This window comes from Erythrolamprus reginae, chromosome 1 (assembly GCF_031021105.1).
Source record: "Erythrolamprus reginae isolate rEryReg1 chromosome 1, rEryReg1.hap1, whole genome shotgun sequence".
Lineage (NCBI taxonomy): Eukaryota > Metazoa > Chordata > Lepidosauria > Squamata > Dipsadidae > Erythrolamprus > Erythrolamprus reginae.
In genome coordinates, this window is record NC_091950.1 from 336,987,707 (window position 1) to 337,007,415 (window position 19,709).

The following is a 19,709-nucleotide window of genomic DNA, read 5'->3' on the forward strand; positions in this document are numbered from 1 at the left end:
GCCTGTCGGCGACTACTTCAGGTTCAATCACAACAACACAAGAGCACACAACACATTTAAACTTAATATTAACCGCTCCAAACTTGACTGTAAAAAATATGACTACAGTAACGTGGACTTCAAAGCGTGGAACTCATTACCGGACTCCATAGTGTCATCCCCAAACCCCCAACACTTTACCCTTAGATTATCTACAGTTGACCTATCCAGATTCCTAAAAGGTCAGTAAGGGGTGAGTACAAGTGCACTAGAGTGCCTTCCGTCCCCTGTCCTATTGCTCTCCTATATCTCCTATGCCTTTCTTCTATTCCTATATTTCTTCTATTCTTTCATTGATATGTTCTAATACTATATCTTCTTTTTTATTATTTCTTAGATATATTTTACTATGAGTATCTCCTCTATAACCTTCATCATGTATTTTACTATGTGTATATAGATATATACCCGCTAAAACCCTCATTGTGTATTGGACAAAATAAATAATAAATAAATAAATAGATCTTCTCCCATTTGCTCACAGCTGTTTAAGATGTTCTGGCCCACAGTTTAAGAAACCTTCCTTTAGGGAATAACGATGACAAATATTAAATGACATTATATACATGGATTTGGCTATTCTGATGTCATATAATATGCTCTTGCTTTGCCCCAGATCTTTCCCGAAGAAAGAAGGGGAGCAGAACTTGACTATAGAAAAAAATTTGGAATTGATTGGTTAAAGGCTGGTGGTAATCAAGATCCAAAGAAAAATAAACCAAGTGAGGAATTCCTCACTGCTCATCCAAGATATCAACTACTCTGTGACAGTAAGTATAGCAGGAAATGTTGTTTCTTTCCTCTGGCATCTTCTCTTTAGGTTTCCTGCCTTATTAATTCTATTTCATTGACAGAAGAATAGGAAGAAGGAAATTTTGCATGCTTGCTACATTAGTGCATAGCTTGAGTAAATCTCTTTCCTATGGTTCTCACTGGTCTTACAATCTTTTTCTAGCTGAAAAATTATTGAAATAGCCAACCTGCTCCATCCATCTAGAAACATAGAAACATAGAAGTCTGATGGCAGAAAAAGACCTCATGGTCCATCTAGTCTGCCCTTATACTATTTTCTGTATTTTATCTTAGGATGGATATATGTTTATCCCAGGCATGTCTACTTGCTATCTTAATTTTCTCAGCCATTACAAAGTGTTGTGGAGTGCTCTAGTGAATATTGATTCTTGTGTAGCTGTCATCCCCATATTTACGTGCTTCATTTGAGACCTCTGGATTGCAGATCTTCTAGATATCTGCCCTACGATTCAGTTCCAAATGCAGCTGTAGTTTACCATTGCATTCTGAAAGTGAGGAAGGTAGAGGGTTCTCTTCAATTTTAATACTTTCACTTCCGACAGTAAAATATTTTGCCAAGAAGTAAATGTATCGAGAAATGAGTTTTTCTTTCAGTTTAACAATATGTATTGTATTTGATAGGAGAGATCATGATAATTAAAAAACTTTTGAGAGGAATGAGAGGAATCCCAGTGACCGATAAGGTCCCACCGAGTTGGCCTTCTCCAGGTCCCGTCGACTAAACAATGTCGTTTGGCGGGCCCTAAGGGAAGAGCCTTCTCTGTGGCGGCCCCGGCCCTCTGGAACCAACTCCCCCCGGAGATTAGAACTGCCCCCACCCTCCCTGTCTTTCGTAAACTACTCAAGACTCATTTATGCCGCCAGGCATGGGGGAGTTAAGATATTCCTTCCCCCTAGGCCATTACAAGTTATGTATGGTATGTTTGTGTGTATGTTTGGTTTTATTATAAGGGTTTTTAGTTGTTTTATTAATTGGATTGTTACATGCTGTTTTTATCATTGTTGTTACAAATCCAATGAATGAATGAATGAATAAATAAATTGAATAAATTGAATAGATGATTAGTGTTCTGCCTGATGGGACCGGTTGAGCAGCAAGGAAATACAAAACTGGAGATGTCCGAAACACAAAATATATATTGCTTTATAAATGGGCTGAGAGCTACAATGGGGGCAGAAGAATGTCTGTTTATGACCAAAAGGTCGGGGTTATCTGCCATGCCGATAACAAATATCTCAAACCCCCCAAAGTTTGTAAAGAATGCCTCCAAACTGGGCTGCAGCAAAGCTACTCACTCTATTGTTCAAGAGCTACAGTCTTTCGAAACACAAGTGTCCAAAAACTGGGTTGTTTTCCAAAGATGCAATATGGTGGTTTAGAGACGAAACTCCAAGTCTGTTTCTTGTTCTCTGTCAACCGTGAACGATAACTCCTGTGAAGAGCCTCCCACAAAACCTCCCCTTTTAAGCCTACTGCCTCATTCCCTAATTACTCCCAGCTGTGATTTAAGATCTTCTTCTGCATCTGTGCAGCTGCTCCTGTCATCCCATGCTCTTGCATGCCCGGATGTTGAGAATGGGGTCATTAATCACCCCCTCCTCATCCGACCCAGATGAGACACTAGCTGTGGATTCCACAGGCACTGCAGGGGCCTCCACCTCTGCCTCTCCAACACCTTCAGCTTCCATCTCTCCTTCCCCCTCACTGTCTGAACCCTCCAAAAGCCACACAGGTCTCCGATGCTCTGACGGACCCGGCTTCTCTGGTTCAAAATCTGTTACCAGAGGAGCTGGCCGTGAGCCAACCACAACAATTAGTATTTCCTTTCATAAATGACTACAGATACCAAAGAGTCCCAAAAATTTAAAGGGTGGTAATAGGCAGTCATCAGATTTTATTTTTTTGGCACTCGTGTCAAAACACCGAGATGCTTCCAGGTTGAAAGAATTAACTGGTGGCATCACCGTAGACCAAGGATGCCCAGTTGGGGACTCTTTTCATGTCCCTAGTAGGAGGTTGAGCAAAGGATGAGAACTCCCCATGGCAGCGTTTGGGTCTTGAACATGGTCTTGCTAACTTCCAATCCAGCATCCTAACCGTGAAAGCCACCATGCTCCTATCAGAATTGATAACAGAAGATTTGTTACTGGCAGTTTGAACATTTTTTTTTAAAAAAATATCATTGATCCAGATGGCATCTATTTTCTACATATTTGTAAACAAACTAAACATTGTTCTTAAAAAAAAAACTGTGTTCCTATGAGAAGATTTTCATGCAGTCAATGTACTATTAAGTTTCAAGAAGGGATTCGGAACTGCTGGTTAGTTTTAATTAAGGATGTACAAAATGTTCCATGCCTGAATCTTTCCATACACTGAGCAGCTGGTCTTGAATAGCTGATGCCCAGTCTGAACATGAAGACAAAAGTGTTTCAGGGGAGTGAAACTGGGCAAAAGCCAAGAATGAGAGTTATCCTTGGTGTGACAGCATTACAAACAAGCAATCATGGCAGTGGAGAGAAAGATGAGAAGGTGCTGATGAGACTACGAAGCTGGTTTGCCCAGTGAATATACTGTTCTGGAATGTCAGTGCTGGCTGAGAAAAGAAATCAAGGCCAAAGTAGAGGAAGAAGGTCGCTGAGGACTAGCCTTGACCTACTTTATGGTGAAAAAAATCACCCTCCCACCCTTCCAAATCTAATTTTGGCTGAAAGCTTAGAAACATCAAACCATTTCAGGTTTTGTTTCTAATGAAGAAAAATATTTGTAGCTCGGGGTTGAGCTCAGGGTTTCTTGGTGCTCTCTGAGCTTGATTGATTTCTTCCACATGTTTCATTACCAACACTAGAGTTAAAGAGGACCATGGATTCTGTAGAAACATAGAAACATAGAAGTCTGACAGCAGAAAAAGACCTCATGGTCCATCTAGTCTGCCCTTATACTATTTTTTGTATTTTATCTTAGGATGGATCTATGTTTATCCCAGGCATGTTTAAATTCAGTTACTGTGGATTTATCTACCACGTCTGCTGGAAGTTTGTTCCAAGGATCTACTACTCTTTCAGTAAAATATTTTCTCATGTTGCTTTTGATCTTTCCCCCAACTAACTTCAGATTGTGTCCCCTTGTTCTTGTGTTCACTTTCCTATTAAAAACACTTCCCTCCTGGACCTTATTTAACCCTTTAACATATTTAAATGTTTCGATCATGTCCCCCCTTTTCCTTCTGTCCTCCAGACTCTACAGATTGAGTTCATTAAGTCTTTCCTGATAGGTTTTATGCTTAAGACCTTCCACCATTCTTGTAGCCCGTCTTTGGACCCGTTCAATTTTGTCAGTATCTGTTTGTAAGTGAGGTCTCCAGAACTGAACACAGTATTCCAAATGTGGTCTCACCAGCACTCTATAGTAGTGGGTGCTAAAACCCTTTTGTTACTGGTACGCTTGTGTGTGAAGCTTCTGCGCATGTGGAGTAGTGTCTCGGGCGTGTGGGCAGAGCCTGCCGCCGTCGCACTACCAGTTCACTTGAACCGGGCGCAACCCACCACTGCATTGGTTCGAAAGAGGGGTAAAAGATTCTATGTACGCTAGAATTGAACATTCCTTGCTCAACCGGGGGTGTGGGGAGGAGGAATAAGACATTACTTATCTCCTGTTTACAACACAGTCTTTGCAGCAGTTCCAAAAAGATTCTACAGCCAATTGCACCGATTCAGATATCTGACAGATAAAGCCTCAAATGGCCTCAACAGCTCTCAGAGAGATTGCTACAGACCAGATGACTGCAAATAAATACAGTTCTTTCACCATCACCCATCCTATCAGAACCTATCCTTCCATCCGTCCCCCTCCAACTGTCCACTAGAATTGATGACGCTTCTTGGATGAGAAGTGAAGCATTTTCTTCTTCCTCAAAAAGCAACAACAACAGTCCAGATGCCTTTTAGGGAAAGAAAAAAGCACCTTTGGGACCATTATAACCTAGATAACAATCCAGACAATCATCAGTGCTAGGTTTTGTTTCTACCACTCTCCAAGATCAACCTCAAAAGGTCCAAGAGGACTTTTAGTAAACTCTGTTCATTTCTGGTTTGAAACAAAGATCTTTCCATTTTGCATACTATATAACAGTGATGGCTAAAAGACTGTGTGTGTGTGTGCTAGCATGTCTGCACCTGCCCACACCCTTTCCCTCCCCCACGCATGCACACCACTGCTGCGCGTGCGCACAACCCACCCACCCACCCATCCCCATGCATGCACTATGGTCTCACTGAAGCCTGGAACAGTAAAAAATGGCCAAATGGGAAAACCGGAAGTTCATAAAATGCACTTCCTCTTTGCCCGTTGTGCTCTTTTTGGCACTCCAAAGGGTTCAGGGAAGCTTTCTGAAGCTCTGGAGTGCGAAAAACAGCACAACGGGCAAACAGAAAGTGCATTTTCTGAACTTCTGGTATGCCCATTGTGCTTTTTTTTTTTTCCACCCAGGACTTCAGGAAGCTTCCCTGAACCCTCTGGAGTGCAAAAAACAGCACAACAGGCACACCCCAATTGTCAAGGTTGCTGTATGGTTTGATTGGATTGTGTGATTATTTTATTATAAGAGTTTTTAATTGTATTTTTTTAAAATTGGATTTCTACACTGTTTATGTTGTTGTGAGCCGCCCCGAGTCCTCGGAGAGGGACGGCATACAAATCTAATAAATTATTATTTTTGTTGTTGCTGTTGTTGTTGCTGTTGTTATTATTATTATCCCTCTGATATGGATCTGTGTGGCACACCTGCCATAGGTTCGCCACCACGGCTATGTAACTTTAGTCTTAATATCTATTCTGGGTGAATTGGAGGAACGTGTTAAATTACTAACCATTCTAGAAGGACATGTCTTCTGATTTATTGGTTTGATTGAAAAACATGTACAGTAGTTGGATTTCTTGAATGTTTCTGACAATTTTTTTCAAGCAGAGTTCAGAACTAGAAGTAGGTATTTTCTTTGTGACTTTTAAGCAGATATTTATGTATATTGTACCTGTTTCAATAGGAAAACATTGAAAAACATGACAACCTATAGGCATTTTGCTCTTTATACTATAACATTCTGGCTCAGTATATATTTTTTTATTGTTTTCCCTCTTAACAGCCTATGGTGCCCCAGAAGATGGAGAGCTGGAAAGGGAAAAACCTTTTTCTCTAAAGAATCAGCTGTTGAGTAAGATACAAATGTATACTAATTTATCTAAATATATAATACTATATTGAAAAATCTGCAAACTGTGCTAGTTAAGTTTTCCCACCGATGCAAATTATGACTCTAATGTCTACAATGTATTCCCACAGCTATTATTTGTATCTAGTTTGCATTCTGCATATACTTGCAATTCCTTCTGAGCAAACATGCCTTAATTAGCAGTGATGTGATTGTATAGACCAGTGGTTCTTAAACTGTTTGGCCTAATTATCCCTTTTCCTGGTCTTGAATGTCATTACTCCCTAAACATTAAAAAAACCCACTTGTTTTGCATAAGTGTTTCAGCAGTGGCAGTCCTAAACTAGAGCCTCACCTCAGGAACAAGCAATTAAAAATTGCTTCATTACCCCAGGATATGTCCAAATTATCCCTTGAAGCGAATTACCCCCAGTTTCACCCCTGTAATTGACAAAGATTAGTCTTTGAAACCACCCCAATTCTTCTGGAAGATGCAATTGTTTCAGTCCTTGACAAAGAATGCTTTGCCAGCTCCCATGCATGTTGCAAAATACCCTTTGCAGATGTTTTGTAGTTGTACACTTTGTAAGCTAGGAATGGCTGTGTGGTGGGTGGGAAAAGCATTAATTTTGTAACCTAATCAGTATTTTGATTCCTGCTTTTGGAATAAAGGTACAGTGGTACCTCTACTTACAAACTTAATTCGTTCTGTGACAAGGTTTTTAAGTAGAAAAGTTTGTAAAAAGAAGCAATTTTTCCCATAGGAATCAATGTAAAAGCAAATAATGTGTGCGGTTGGGGAAACCACAGGGAGGGTGAAGGCCATTTCCTCCCAGGAGATTCCTAGAGAGGCCCCATGGAGGCTTCTCCCCACCTATTCCGGCCCTGTTTCCTCCCAGGAGATTCCTAGAGAGGCCCCATGGAGGCTTCTCCCTGCCTATTCCGACCCTGTTTCCTCCCAGGAGATTCCTAGAGAGGCCCCTGTAGGCTTCTCCCCACCTTTTCCGGTTACAGTTTTGTAAGTGGAAAATAATTCTTGAAAAGAGGCGGAAAAAATTTGAACTCCCGTTTTTTATCTTAAAAAGTTCATAAGTGTAGAGGCGTTCTTAGGTAGAAGTACCACTGTAATTATGTTGTGACCATCATGTATGACTAACTTTCACTGTGAAATGGCCACTTGCATAAGAATTAAGGATGAGATTCCCTAACATTTGTTGTTATAATTAAATGTGCTAAATGTTATCAGCCAGTGTATGAATGTTACCTTAACTTACTCCAGTCAATATAGCAGAATTTGAATGTAAAATGGACGTGTGCTTTCCCCATTATGTAGGGTGTGTATGTGTGTGTGTTGACAATTGGAATAAATTCATTAAAACCTGTGGGAAAGTTTACTCTTGAATAATTTCTGCAATTGGCTTCACTAGGTATACTTTGACTATAAGAAATTCTAGATTGAACTGTGTTTATGCAGTTTTTTCTTTTCTCTGTCTTAAGCTTTGACTTTTAAATGCCCGGACAGAGCTGACCAGAAGCCCATAGAGAAGAAACTTCCAGGTAAGGGAAAGTATGTGTGTATTCAGCGATGGGCTACGAGCCGGAATGCTAAATTGCGCTCGCCGCCGCGGCTCGTAAGTTCTTGCAGGACCAGTGCGATTTAACTGTGGAGGTAGCAAAATTGCACTGTGTCTCAGCAAGGTTTTACTTGTGGCTCCCTACGCAATTTTGCTACCTTCACAGGTGCAGCAGCAAAATTGCGCTGGTCCTGCAAGAACTTACAAGCCGTGGCAGCGAACACAATTTAGCGTTCCGGCTCATAGCCCACCGCTGTCTGTATTCCATATTTTCTGCATGTTTCAATTATTTTGGTAATTGCGTGCATATTACAGTAAGATAGGTAATAACACTTTTAAAGATAGTTTCCCTATCTGAAGTCATTGCAGATGTTGTAGCCTTCAAAAGAATATCTGTTTTGAAGCAAATCAAGAGAAATCCGTATATCAAAAATAGATTATTGTAATTTAATCCACATTATTCTAATTAGATTTCTTTTCTACATCAATATAGATGATTTCTTTGTATGCCATATAGATTCTTAATACAATAGAAACTTAACATCTATCCAACTGGGTTTTTTTCATGTCAGTGGAAATTTTGTTTAGAAATGTAAAGCTCATTTCAGCAAATGTATGCCCTCTGCTTCACTTATCACTGATAATGGATTATTATAACTAAAAGATAAGATATACATAAACCCTTTGATTGTATTTTGAAAAGTATTTATTCAAAATAAAAATCACATTTATCACAAGTTGCATAAAATGATACAGCTTTTTCAAAAAGTTAATAGAAAAATACTTTAAAGTACATTTTTGACAATAGAGGACTATTGCTGTGCCTTCAGATAAAGCTTTAAATGAAATAAGGGGGAATTTACCCAGCATAGCCAATGGGTCAAATTTTTAATACTTTTACTCCTTTAAATCTTACTATAAAAATACACTTTCACGTTCATATTGTTAATTTGAAATACAAGTGCATAAGGTTAATGGTAATCTGGACCAATTAGCACATAAAGATTTAGGGGCCTCATACCGTCAAGTAGAGGAAAAAGGCTTCACTCATAGTGTTAAGGTACAAAAGAGCTAATGCCATAAATAGTATTTTGAAGGTCACTTAGGTCAGTCAGTGGGTTGGAGATATAGAGACTATAATTTGATAAACTTTTGTTTAGGAGGAGTACAGTTTCAATGTCAAATTAATTATTCTAATTGGTTCCTGTGAACTGCAGGAGCTCAACTCCCACAAATCTATTTCAGGATCAACTTTTGCTAGAATTTCAATGACTGTGGCGTCAAGTATTATCTATCTATAGTTAAACAATTCTCTCTTTAATGTAGATTCTATGACTATCCAGAAGGTCAAAGGATTGCTGTATCGTCTACTTAAAATTCCAGGCTCAGAACTGAAACTATCATATGAAAGTTCTAAAGTAAGCTCAAATTCAATAATGCAACAGTACATGAATTGAGTGGTTCCGGAATAATACAACTCGTTACCCTGGTAAAATCAATACATTGCACTTTATAATGTTGGATGATTGATTTCTTTATAAGAAAAAGCAGTACTATTGTTTTTAAATCAATTAGCTTCCTTTCCTTTATATTCCATCTTGGTCTTTTAAGATATACTAGATTAAAATGTACGAATCTAATATCTATCCGAATCATTTTCTTTAAATCCTAGATGAAAGGCAAAGAAGTTGAATTGGATAGCGACCTAAAGCCCTTGCAATTCTACTCTATTGAAAATGAAGATTGCATTCTAGTACGATGGTAAAAGCTGCTTTTGATACATTTGAAGATAACTTGCACACTGCTAACGAAAGTTTAGACTGAACTTTAATTGTATTGTTGGGGAAAGCTGTTATAAAAATGTATCATTTGGTAGAGAAGCTTTTGTATTCTTGTTTGTTTGTTTTTTTAAGAAAAAAGAAATTATCATGCCTGTAAGAGAAAAATGAAAAAGCCTTTGCCAGCTTCAAATAAAATAGTAATTCATTTGTGCTACACTATTAACTTATGGAAATCAGTGGGACTCTCAACAAGCCTTCCACTCACTACTATACAAATAACACATTTGAGAGAATTAAAAGCTGAGGTATTTCATTACCAACCTATCCCAATAGCCACAGAGTACCAGAAAGCATAAAAAACACTCAACGGAGGTGGGTGGTGAGTGTGAGTGGGGGGCATTTAATATGCACATTGGAGAAAGAGCTGCTGTCTTACTCCCTCTACATGTTGGCTGAAAGTACACAGAGGATAAATGAACTTACTACAGCATCTAACTTCCTTCTTTACAGGAGTTACATGATAATATATCAGTATTCCCAGCAAGAGGCACTGTTTCCCCCATATTTGAAATACAGAGTGAAACTAAACATCAGCCTGACCCTCAATTCATTAGAAGCCAACACACATGTGCAGTCTGCCTCAGTTAAGTGTCTTCTGTAGCAAGGCATATGGGTAGAGAAGTGCAAATTTAATATGCAATATGTACAGTATTGTATCTGCCTTTCTCGATTTAGCCTCAGTCCCTTGCTCTTGTATACACTAAATGCGTGAAAAGTCAAGTTTATCTACTTCTGTAATATATCAATAAAAGAATTCACATTCATATTTGGCTTCGTAAAAGATAGGTTCAAAAATGAAAAGTGTTCATTTATTTAAAAAGGGGATATGTGTGCAAATGGAGCCCTAAGGGCCATTTCACACTAGACGAATTATCTACACGAAACACTTCTTGAAAGAATGTGTGATGCTTGTCTGTAGTTTACCGCCATACTGAAATGAACATACACTGTATGTAACCAGTGGAATAGAAGCATAAGTTGGCTAGCGACATACTCTTACATTTGTCACCAGTAACAGACTACATAGGAGACTGATGGAACATCTGCTTTTTCCCTTCCTTTCCTCTCTAATGTTTCCCTTAAGAGTGTTTGCCACCCTTCATTTTCCTTCACATTTGCAGGGGTCTCCACACCGTTCCTTTATTCTCCAAAGCTCTTCAAGCTCCTGAGCAGAATATTGAGGAGAGGACAGCATACCACTCTCACAAGTCTTCTCACACAACCAGAGATCATCCTATTTTAAAAGAAAGCAACATACTGTTAATGTTGCTACACTATTACAGGCATAGCTTCGCAACCAGTTTTAGGGGACATGTTCCCTTGGAATAAACAAGTAGGCAAAAATCCAGATTTATATACACGTTGCTCTTTCCTAGTTTATGCAAGTACTGACAAGTTGAGCAAACAATTCAAAGACAGGAAAGAACGGCAGAGGCAATATCACATTTAAAATTGATTTTTGTGCTGTCCTTCCATAAACTTAAACTTTAAAAACATATTAATTCCTTATGTGGGCATTATGTTAAAGACTGGTTTGGAAAGAGCTAGATTCTGCCTTAAATCAAATTTTTATTTGACTAGTCGCTGGGGGTAAGACAAAATTATCTGAATTATATATCAATACCTAGTAGATAAAACTTAACAGATTTTATAAGCATAGGTCAGTAGCTCTGAAAAATCATTTCTTGGGAATTTTATGACTACAGTACTTCTCATGTTTGAATATATATTTCAGAAGTCCACAAAATTGATTTCAGGATACTTTTTAAATGTTAGGCTCCTCTAAAGACCTGTAAAAGTTACTGCTAACATTCATAGAGATTTACATACAGTAAAGAGCCGGGTGGCGCAGTGTTTAGAGTGTAGCACTGCAGTCTACTTCAGCTAACTGCTAGCTGTAGTTCAGCAGTTCAAATCTCACCACCGGCTCAAGGTTGATTCAGCCTTCCAACCTTCCAAGGTGGGTAAAATGAGGACCTAGATCGTTGGGGGCAATATGCTGATTTTGTAAACCGCTTAGAGAGGGCTGTAAAAACACTATGAAGCGGTATATAAGTCTAAATGCTATAGCTATTGCTATTATTCCGAAATTTCATCTGATGGTAGCACATACCTGGTATCTTTTTGGCCCAATGGCTGCCATCCAAATACCCATGCTCACATCTTCACCCTAAGTGTATAAATTAATAAGGTGTAGTAAATAACCAAACAGAACTGAAACATGCTGCAGAAGGCACATGCTTCACAAAATAAATTTTGCCTTGTTTTTAAACACTTATGTTGGCAATGTTTATTTAGATTACAGATGCCTCACAACTCTATACCAAAACAAGCATAATGAAGACCTTAAACACTTTCATAAAGAAAAGATCATCCTCAAGTCACAACAGATTTCCAATAATTTCATCGGGTTTTTTTGGTTTGTTTTGGCAACAAAATGGAACTGGTTTGCCATTGTCATCTTTTCAATTATCCAGTCCTTCCTATGATCTCACATCTGTCTGATTAATCATGTCTGATCTTGCATAGCTTTCTGGGAGGGGAGATAAGTCAAGATTGCCTACTGCAATATTTCTCAACCTCTGGAACTTTAAAAAAAGGAAGACTTCAAATTCCAGAATCTCTTCAGCCATGGTGCTGCCTGTGGTAATGCTGGAAGTTGAAGTACAAACATCCAAAAGTCATCCAGATTGATGAAACACTAATGTAATGCAGTATGAAAATTCTGTCCAATTAGAATTCTATGCATACCAGTCATTCACCTATCTATCAATGTGCAAATGCTTCCATTATTTTTATTTATGTATAGTTTACACTACAAAAGAGAGAAAGTATGCCCATGTTACACCAACACTCCGCAGTCTGCATTGGTTACCGATCAATTTCCGGTCACAATTCAAAGTGTTGGTTATGACCTATAAAGCCCTTCATGGCATCGGACCAGAATATCTCTGAGGCCGTCTTCTGCTGCACGAATCCCAGCGACCGATTAGGTCCCACAGAGTGGGCCTTCTCCGGGTCCCGTCAACTAAATAATGTTGGTTGGCGGGCCCCAGGGGAAGAGCCTTCTCTGTGGCGGCCCCGACTCTCTGGAACCAGCTCCCCCCAGAGATAAGAATTGCCCCTACCCTTTTTGCCTTTCGCAAACTCCTTAAAACCCACCTTTGTCGTCAGGCATGGGGGAACTAAGATATCTCCCCCGGGCCTATATAATTTATGTATGGTATGTTTGTAGGTATGTCTGCTTAAAATGGTTTTTTTTAACTATTTTAAATTTTAAATTGTAAATTATTAGATTTGTCAGGAACTGTTTTTATTGTGTTGTGAGCCGCCCCGAGTCTACGGAGATAAATAAATAAATAAAATAAGTACAGGTAGTCCTCCAGTTACGACAGGTCACTTAGTGAGTGCTCAAAGTGACGCGATAACCCCAAGTATTTATGACACAGTCCTGAAATTACAAATGTTGCAGCACGGTGGCATTCATTCACCTGTATGAATGATCGCAGAGAGAGGCATTGCAACATTCAGCCTGTTCCCCCCTTCACTCCCCACTTCCCCCTCCCACGCTGAACAAGAGTGAAAGGTCCTGGGGGCTGTGATCTCACGTGTCTTCAGGCACCCATTCTCTTCAAAAGTGGATGAGTGCCTGAAGTTGCATTTTTATTAGTGATCCAATTTATTCAAAAGGTAAAATTCCACTTTGCTCTAATCATGCCCTCCCCTTCAATCCAAAGACTTACCTGATATATTTTGAGTCTTTCAAAATTGCTTGCTAGCCATTCTACAACATCTTTGGAAATAACATAACCAGAACCACAAGCAAAGGCTGGATATGCAGGACTTGGATATTCCAACTCTTGCCACTTCCCCGTTCGATCAACTGCCCAATTTAATCTGAAACTTAAGCCAACATGTTGTAATTTTGATACAAACATTAATAAATATTTCTCTAACCCATCTGAGCGACTGAGGAAGCTTTCCTAACCCCTTTATCTCCAGCACTGTCTTACAGACATTTTAATTCTCTTGTCCATTTCCTTAGAAGTGTCGTGCTTATTCCCCAGCTTTCCTCTTCGTCTCTTATAGGGTGGCTAAGTAGATCATTTTAATAATTCATCAAGAGGCTTAAGTGACAGAAGAACACAAACTCATTTCATGGGTTTGAGAGGTTTACCAATAGACATAATTTCAGTTGGAGTTTGATCATGTGAAGGACAGCAGTATCTGAGCCACCCCATTTTGACCTTGGGATAGAATTCATTACTTCAATTAAAATACATCCCAAAGAGGAAGAAAAATAAATAAAAATAAATAAAGTTCCAGTAAAGCTCCATCTTGTAACTTCAGTAGACAGGTTCAAGATCCTTAAAGGAATAATTCAATTATTTGGATTTTTTCCACTTTATTCCAGGGCAATTAGGAATGTGAGTAATAGTTTGTCACTGCCTTCTGCTGAGATTTTTCTCCATTTCCCAATCTAGACTACAATCCCAGAATTTTCTAGAAGTCCCCTAACGAACTAATCATGGCCAACACTTTTGAACAAATTTTAAAAGACTAGGGAATTTGGGGAGTTGAAGTTTTAAAGTTGCAAAGTTTAAAAAACAATATGTAAATTGAGAAATTATATCATGTACAAATTACATTAAACCACACAATACACAACTTAGCAACACAACAGATAATCCTGAATCCCAGAAATCCCCCCCCCCCCCAATCTGTCTTTTACAACAAGATTTCACTGTTCATTCTCATTGTCAGCATCTTCATATGGTAGTAAGTCAGGACTGGTGAATCTATAGCACTTTATAGCACTTCTCCAGATTCCTAAGAGGTCAGTAAGGGGCGTGCATAAGTGCACTAGTGTGCCTTCCATCCCCTGTCCTATATCTCCTATATCTTTTCTTCTATTGCTATATCCTTTCTCTATTCTTTCATTGATATATTGTATTCTTATATCTTCTATTCTTTCTCTGATATATTTTACTATGAGTATATCCTCTATAACCTTCATTGTGTATCGGACAAAATAAATAAACAAACAAACAAACAAATAAATAAATAAAATTAACTTTAAAGTTCCTTTGTGATAGATGAATTCAGATTTCCCATGAGTATTTGTCCTTTACCAGCAGCTTTTTTTCAAGGGAAAAAAGGAGAATATAAAAGAGGAAAAATCCTGTCAAAAAATATTGTTTTGGGCTTTATTTATTTATTTATTGGATTTGTATGCCGCCCCTCTTCGTTGACTTAATCCCTTCCAACTCCTTGATTAAACATCCATATATCCATGCATACTTCTTGCTGCCTTAAAGACTTGACTCTACAGATGGACACGCAGAACCAATGAAAATAACTCCAAAAAAATTTTACTCAATGCAGTTTGGTCAATGAAGCAACACATTTTGAAACAAGGTTCTTAGATTTGTTTTAATCATTGTTTGATGTCTTCTCAGCAATGTTTTACAAAAAAGAACATTAACAAAAGAAACAGTTTTTTAAATGATTTTTTTATTAAAAAGATCTTTCTTTTACCATTAACTCACTTTAACTGCAGCACATCTACACTGTTCAAAAAAATAAAGAAAACTTAAATAAGCACAATATAACTCCAAGTAAATTAGACTTCTGTGAAATCAAACTGTCCACTTAGGAAGCAACACTGACTGACAATCAATTTCACATGCTGTTGTGCACATTCAACTTTGTACAGAACAAAGTATTCATTCAGATCTAGGATGTGTTATTTGAGTGTTCCCTTTTTTTTGAGCAGCGTATATTGAGTGCTATAAAATTCTTTACACTAATTGTATAAATAACACTATATAATTTTAAAATGTTTTAGTGAAAGTTCATATTTTCTAGTTATTAGATTTTGTATATATTGTTATATTTAATGTTGTATGCTGCCCTGAGTTGCCTCGAAAAGGGCGGCATAGAAATGTAATAAATAAATGGATGGATGGATAGACGGACGGACGGACGGACAGACAGACAGACAGATATATTAGAAAACAGTACTCACTTTCCCCACCAGATATTTGGTCTGCCCAAGTTTTTAAGTTTTATTCTGTTAAATATTGCCTCTAAATCTATGTAGCAGTCATCATCTGTCTTCAGCAGGACATCAAAACTTGCAGCTTCTACAGTCCTATATCAAAATCATCAGTGTTATCATCATCTGAAAAAGTATTTGTCAATATGCATCCTTACCTGCATTGAATGGCAAGCACTCTAATCAAGTTTTAATTAAACCCATAATAGGAAATCAAACACTAATCTTATTCTAAGAATATATTACATGGTGACCCAGCACATCATAGAATATCTTGAAGGGTATATTAAGAAAATGAATCTGATTTATAACATTTTTGCCAGAAAATGGCTTTTTCTAGTTTCTGGCAAAAAAGCCTGATTCATGCCATTATTTGCTGAACAACAACCGCTGTGTTTGCTTTATGACCATCACATGACCACTGGAAAAAAAAGGTGATAAATCGGTCATAATCATGCGATGACTCATTTTAACCATCACAACCTGCAATCAAACTTGCAGGCTCAATTATACTCCTCAGTCAAGGACCATCTGTATTCAATACCATTGTGTTAATTTTAAACCAGAAATCAACAGGCAAAACCCATATGATATCACCATCCCACGCTCCAGCTTACCATCGATAGAAATTCAGTAATTTGGCTGGAACGTTTCTATAAGTATCAACAACATCAACAAAAACTATATCGTCATAAATGTTGCTTTCTTCCTTCAGTAAGACACCCTCCTTTTCTAGTTTGTTCATGTGGATTAGGAATCTTTCAGAGCGACTCTGCAGGGTTTGTAAAAGTATCTCGCCTTCTGAAATGGAAGCAGGAAAAGGCCAGTGATGAAATCCAATTTTTAAAAAACCTACCTCTACTGTGGGTGTGGCTTGGTGGGCGTGGGATGGTTTGGTGGGATGGCAGGGGAAAGATATTGCAAAATTTCCATTCTCACCCCATTACAGGTGAAGGATATTGCAACATTTCCAGTCCCATCCCACTCTGGAGCCAGACAGAAATGGTATTTTCTGGTTCTCTGAACTACTCAAAATTTCCACTACTGATTCTCCATGACCTTTCAGAACCTGCTGGATTTCACTCCTGGAAAAATCACATTAATCTTAATCACATTACAACATTTCCCTGTCCTTACACTGAAGGGTTTTTAATATGCTTCCTTTGAACTAGAAACATAGAAACATAGAAACATAGAAGACTGACGGCAGAAAAAGACCCCATGGTCCATCTAGTCTGCCCTTTTACTATTTCCTGTATTTTATCTTACAATGGATATATGTTTATCCCAGGCATGTTTAAATTCGGTTACTGTGGATTTACCAACCACGTCTGCTGGAAGTTTGTTCCAAGGATCTACTACTCTTTCAGTAAAATAATACTTTCTCATGTTGCCTTTGATCTTTCCCCCAACTAACTTCAGATTGTGTCCCCTTGTTCTTGTGTTCACTTTCCTGTTAAAAACACTTCCCTCCTGAACCCTATTTAACCCTTTAACATATTTAAATGTTTCGATCATGTCCCCCCTTTTCCTTCTGTCTTCCAGACTATACAGATTGAGTTCATTAAGTCTTTCCTGATACGTTTTATACTTCAGACCTTCCACCATTCTTGTAGCCCGTCTTTGGACCCGTTCAATTTTGTCAATATCTTTTTGTAGGTGAGGTCTCCAGAACTGAACACAGTACTCCAAATGTGGTCTCACCAGCGCTCTATATAAGGGGATCACAATCTCCCTCTTCCTGCTTGTTATACCTCTAGCTATGCAGCCAAGCATCCTACTTGCCTTTCCTACTGCCCAACCACACTGCTCACCCATTTTGAGACTGTCAGAAATCACTACCCCTAAATCCTTCTCTTCTGAAGTTTTTGCTAACACAGAACTGCCGATGCAATACTCAGATTTAGGATTCCTTTTCCCCAAGTGCATTATTTTACATTTGGAAACATTAAGCTGCAGTTTCCATTGCTTTGACCATTTATCTAGTAACGCTAAATCATTTACCATATTACAGACCCCTCCAGGAATATCAACCCTATTGCACACTTTAGAGTCATCGGCAAATAGGCAAACCTTCCCTACCAAACCTTCCCCTATGTCACTCACAAACATATTAAAAAGAATAGGACCCAGAACAGACCCTTGTGGCACACCGCTTGTAACTACACCCAATGTTACATATATCCTTGTGAAATAAAGTTTCTTATTTTTCTCCCAAAACCCAACCAAATGTGGCACCACAGATTCTCTCAACCCTCCATATCTTATTTGAAATGAGCAAACAGAAAAGGAATTCCTTTTGCTATCAGACTTTGATCAACAAATGCATTCAATAAAAGACAAAGCTGTGCAACTATAGTCAATTTATTATTTCAATAAACTTGTGCAGTTTTCTAAAGTACAAAAGCCAGTGAAGAATCAAGCAGCAATAAAATATTAAGCACACTGAAAAATGATTGGGCAAAATACCGAACCACACAAATTGATTTCCATGAGTGGAAAATACCTTTTCCTGTTACTTCTCCTGACTTCTTGACACAACAATTAATTAGTGGAATGATTTGCTTTCAGAGGTTGTGAGTATTCCTCTTTATAAGAAGAGACTGGACAACCATTTGTCTGAAATGGTATAGGGCAATGATGGCGAACCTATGGCATGGGTGCTACAGGTGGCATGCGGAGCCATATCAGCTCCAATGTGCATGTGTGTGCTGGCCAGCTGATTTTTGGCTCACTCAGAGGCTCTGGGAGGGCATTTTTGGCTTCCAAAGAGCTTCCGGGGGATGACGGAGGGTTTTTTTTAATCCTCCCCCGGCTCCAGAGAAGCCGTTGGAGCCTGGGGAGGGCAAAACACGAATCTACTGGGCCCACCAGAAGTTGGGGCAAAGGATGTTTCCGGCCTCCAGAGGGCCTCCGGGGGGCAGGGGGAGCTGTTTTTGCCCTCCCCAGGCATTGAATTACAGGTGTGGGCACACATGCTCTTTTGTCACCCAAGGGAAAAAAAGGTTCTCCATCACTGGTATAGGGCAAAGATGGTGAACCTTTTTTGGTTGGCGTGCCAAAAGGGTGTGTGGGGGGATGTGTGCATGCATGCCCACATGCATAATTCCATGGCCCCCTCCCACACATGTACGCATCACGCTCCCCCCGCTCCTGGCATGTAATGGCACGTCCATTTTTTGCCCTAGGCTTCAGAGCATGCGTACCACAAGTCTAGCGTGCATGTGCGTGCCAGCCAGCTGCTTTTGGGGCCTTCTGGGCCCACTGAGAGTCAGGAAACAGCCTGTTTTCAGCCTCCGGAGGGAATGGCGAAGGCCTGTTTTTTGCTCTTCCCAAGCTTCAGAGCCTTTTCAGAAGTCTGGGGAGGGCGAAAACAGCCTTCCCTAGTACCCCCCCCCCCCCCCCGAGGCTCTCCAGAGGCCAGAAATAGGCCGTTACCCAACTTGAAGAATGCTCCTAGAAATTCTCAGAGAAAAATAAAAATGGAACTTCCGTTTCAACTGGAAGTAGGCAAACGGAACGTTTCCAGCCTCCAGAGATTCTCCGGGGGGGTAGGGAAGGCCATTTTTGCCCACCCCAGGCTTCTAAAAAGGCTCTGAAGCTTAGGAAGGGCAAAAACCAGCCCTTCGCCATTCCCTCAGGAGGCTGAAAACAGGCTGTTTCCTGACTCTCAGTGGGCCAGAAGGCCCAAAAAGCAGCTGGCTGGCACGCATATGCACGCCAGACTTGTGGTACGCATGCCATAGGTTCACCATCACAGGTATAGGGTTTTCTGCTTGAGCAAGGGTTGGAATAGAAGACCTCCAAGGTCCATTCCAACTCGGTTATTCTGAATACATGTCAAAATTTCCAGCTAGCAATCAAACAATCCCAAGTACACTTTGAGATAAAGTGGCTACAGTAGATAGGTGGAACGGTCTCTTTTCCATGCCTCTGATGGGCGTCCTTATGTCAGAAGCAAAGCTACTTGTTTAAATTCATATCATTTTGCATAAATAGTAAGAAAAATATTGCAAGATGAGAAAACTCCCAAGTTCAAGTATATCCAACTAGAAGATATATTAAAAATAACGTCCTTCACAAAGTGAATCACAACCCACAGAATATTCTTCCCCTACAGTGGTGCAAAATGGTATAAAGACAAACTTATACCCAAGAGTCAGAGTTTGCACACTT

At 39.3% G+C, this 19,709-nt stretch overlaps 2 protein-coding genes across 7 annotated transcripts in view; one reads left to right on the top strand and one right to left on the bottom strand.

Moving 5' to 3' along the window:
• Positions 1-9,632, top strand: part of TBCE (tubulin folding cofactor E) — a 33,312-nt gene extending 23,680 nt beyond the window's left edge. For 2 of the 3 annotated variants that reach the window (XM_070733980.1, XM_070733981.1), the window contains exons 13-17: positions 656-809; positions 5,995-6,063; positions 7,558-7,617; positions 8,961-9,052; positions 9,307-9,632. In XM_070733980.1, coding sequence (XP_070590081.1) covers positions 656-809; positions 5,995-6,063; positions 7,558-7,617; positions 8,961-9,052; positions 9,307-9,399 — 468 coding nt within the window. In that variant the 3' untranslated portion in view covers positions 9,400-9,632. Of the gene's footprint in view, positions 1-655; positions 810-5,994; positions 6,064-7,557; positions 7,618-8,960; positions 9,124-9,306 lie in introns of all 3 variants that reach the window. The other variant, XM_070733983.1, reaches the window with a different exon arrangement.
• Positions 8,323-19,709, bottom strand: part of B3GALNT2 (beta-1,3-N-acetylgalactosaminyltransferase 2) — a 42,260-nt gene continuing 30,873 nt past the window's right edge. For 2 of the 4 annotated variants that reach the window (XM_070733987.1, XM_070733985.1), the window contains 5 exons: positions 16,151-16,334; positions 15,504-15,629; positions 13,219-13,378; positions 11,589-11,645; positions 8,323-10,709 (listed from right to left, as the gene is read on the bottom strand). In XM_070733987.1, coding sequence (XP_070590088.1) covers positions 10,575-10,709; positions 11,589-11,645; positions 13,219-13,378; positions 15,504-15,629; positions 16,151-16,334 — 662 coding nt within the window. In that variant the 3' untranslated portion in view covers positions 8,323-10,574. The remainder of the gene's footprint in view (positions 10,710-11,588; positions 11,646-13,218; positions 13,379-15,503; positions 15,630-16,150; positions 16,335-19,709) is intronic. The other 2 variants (XM_070733986.1, XM_070733984.1) reach the window with 1 other exon arrangement.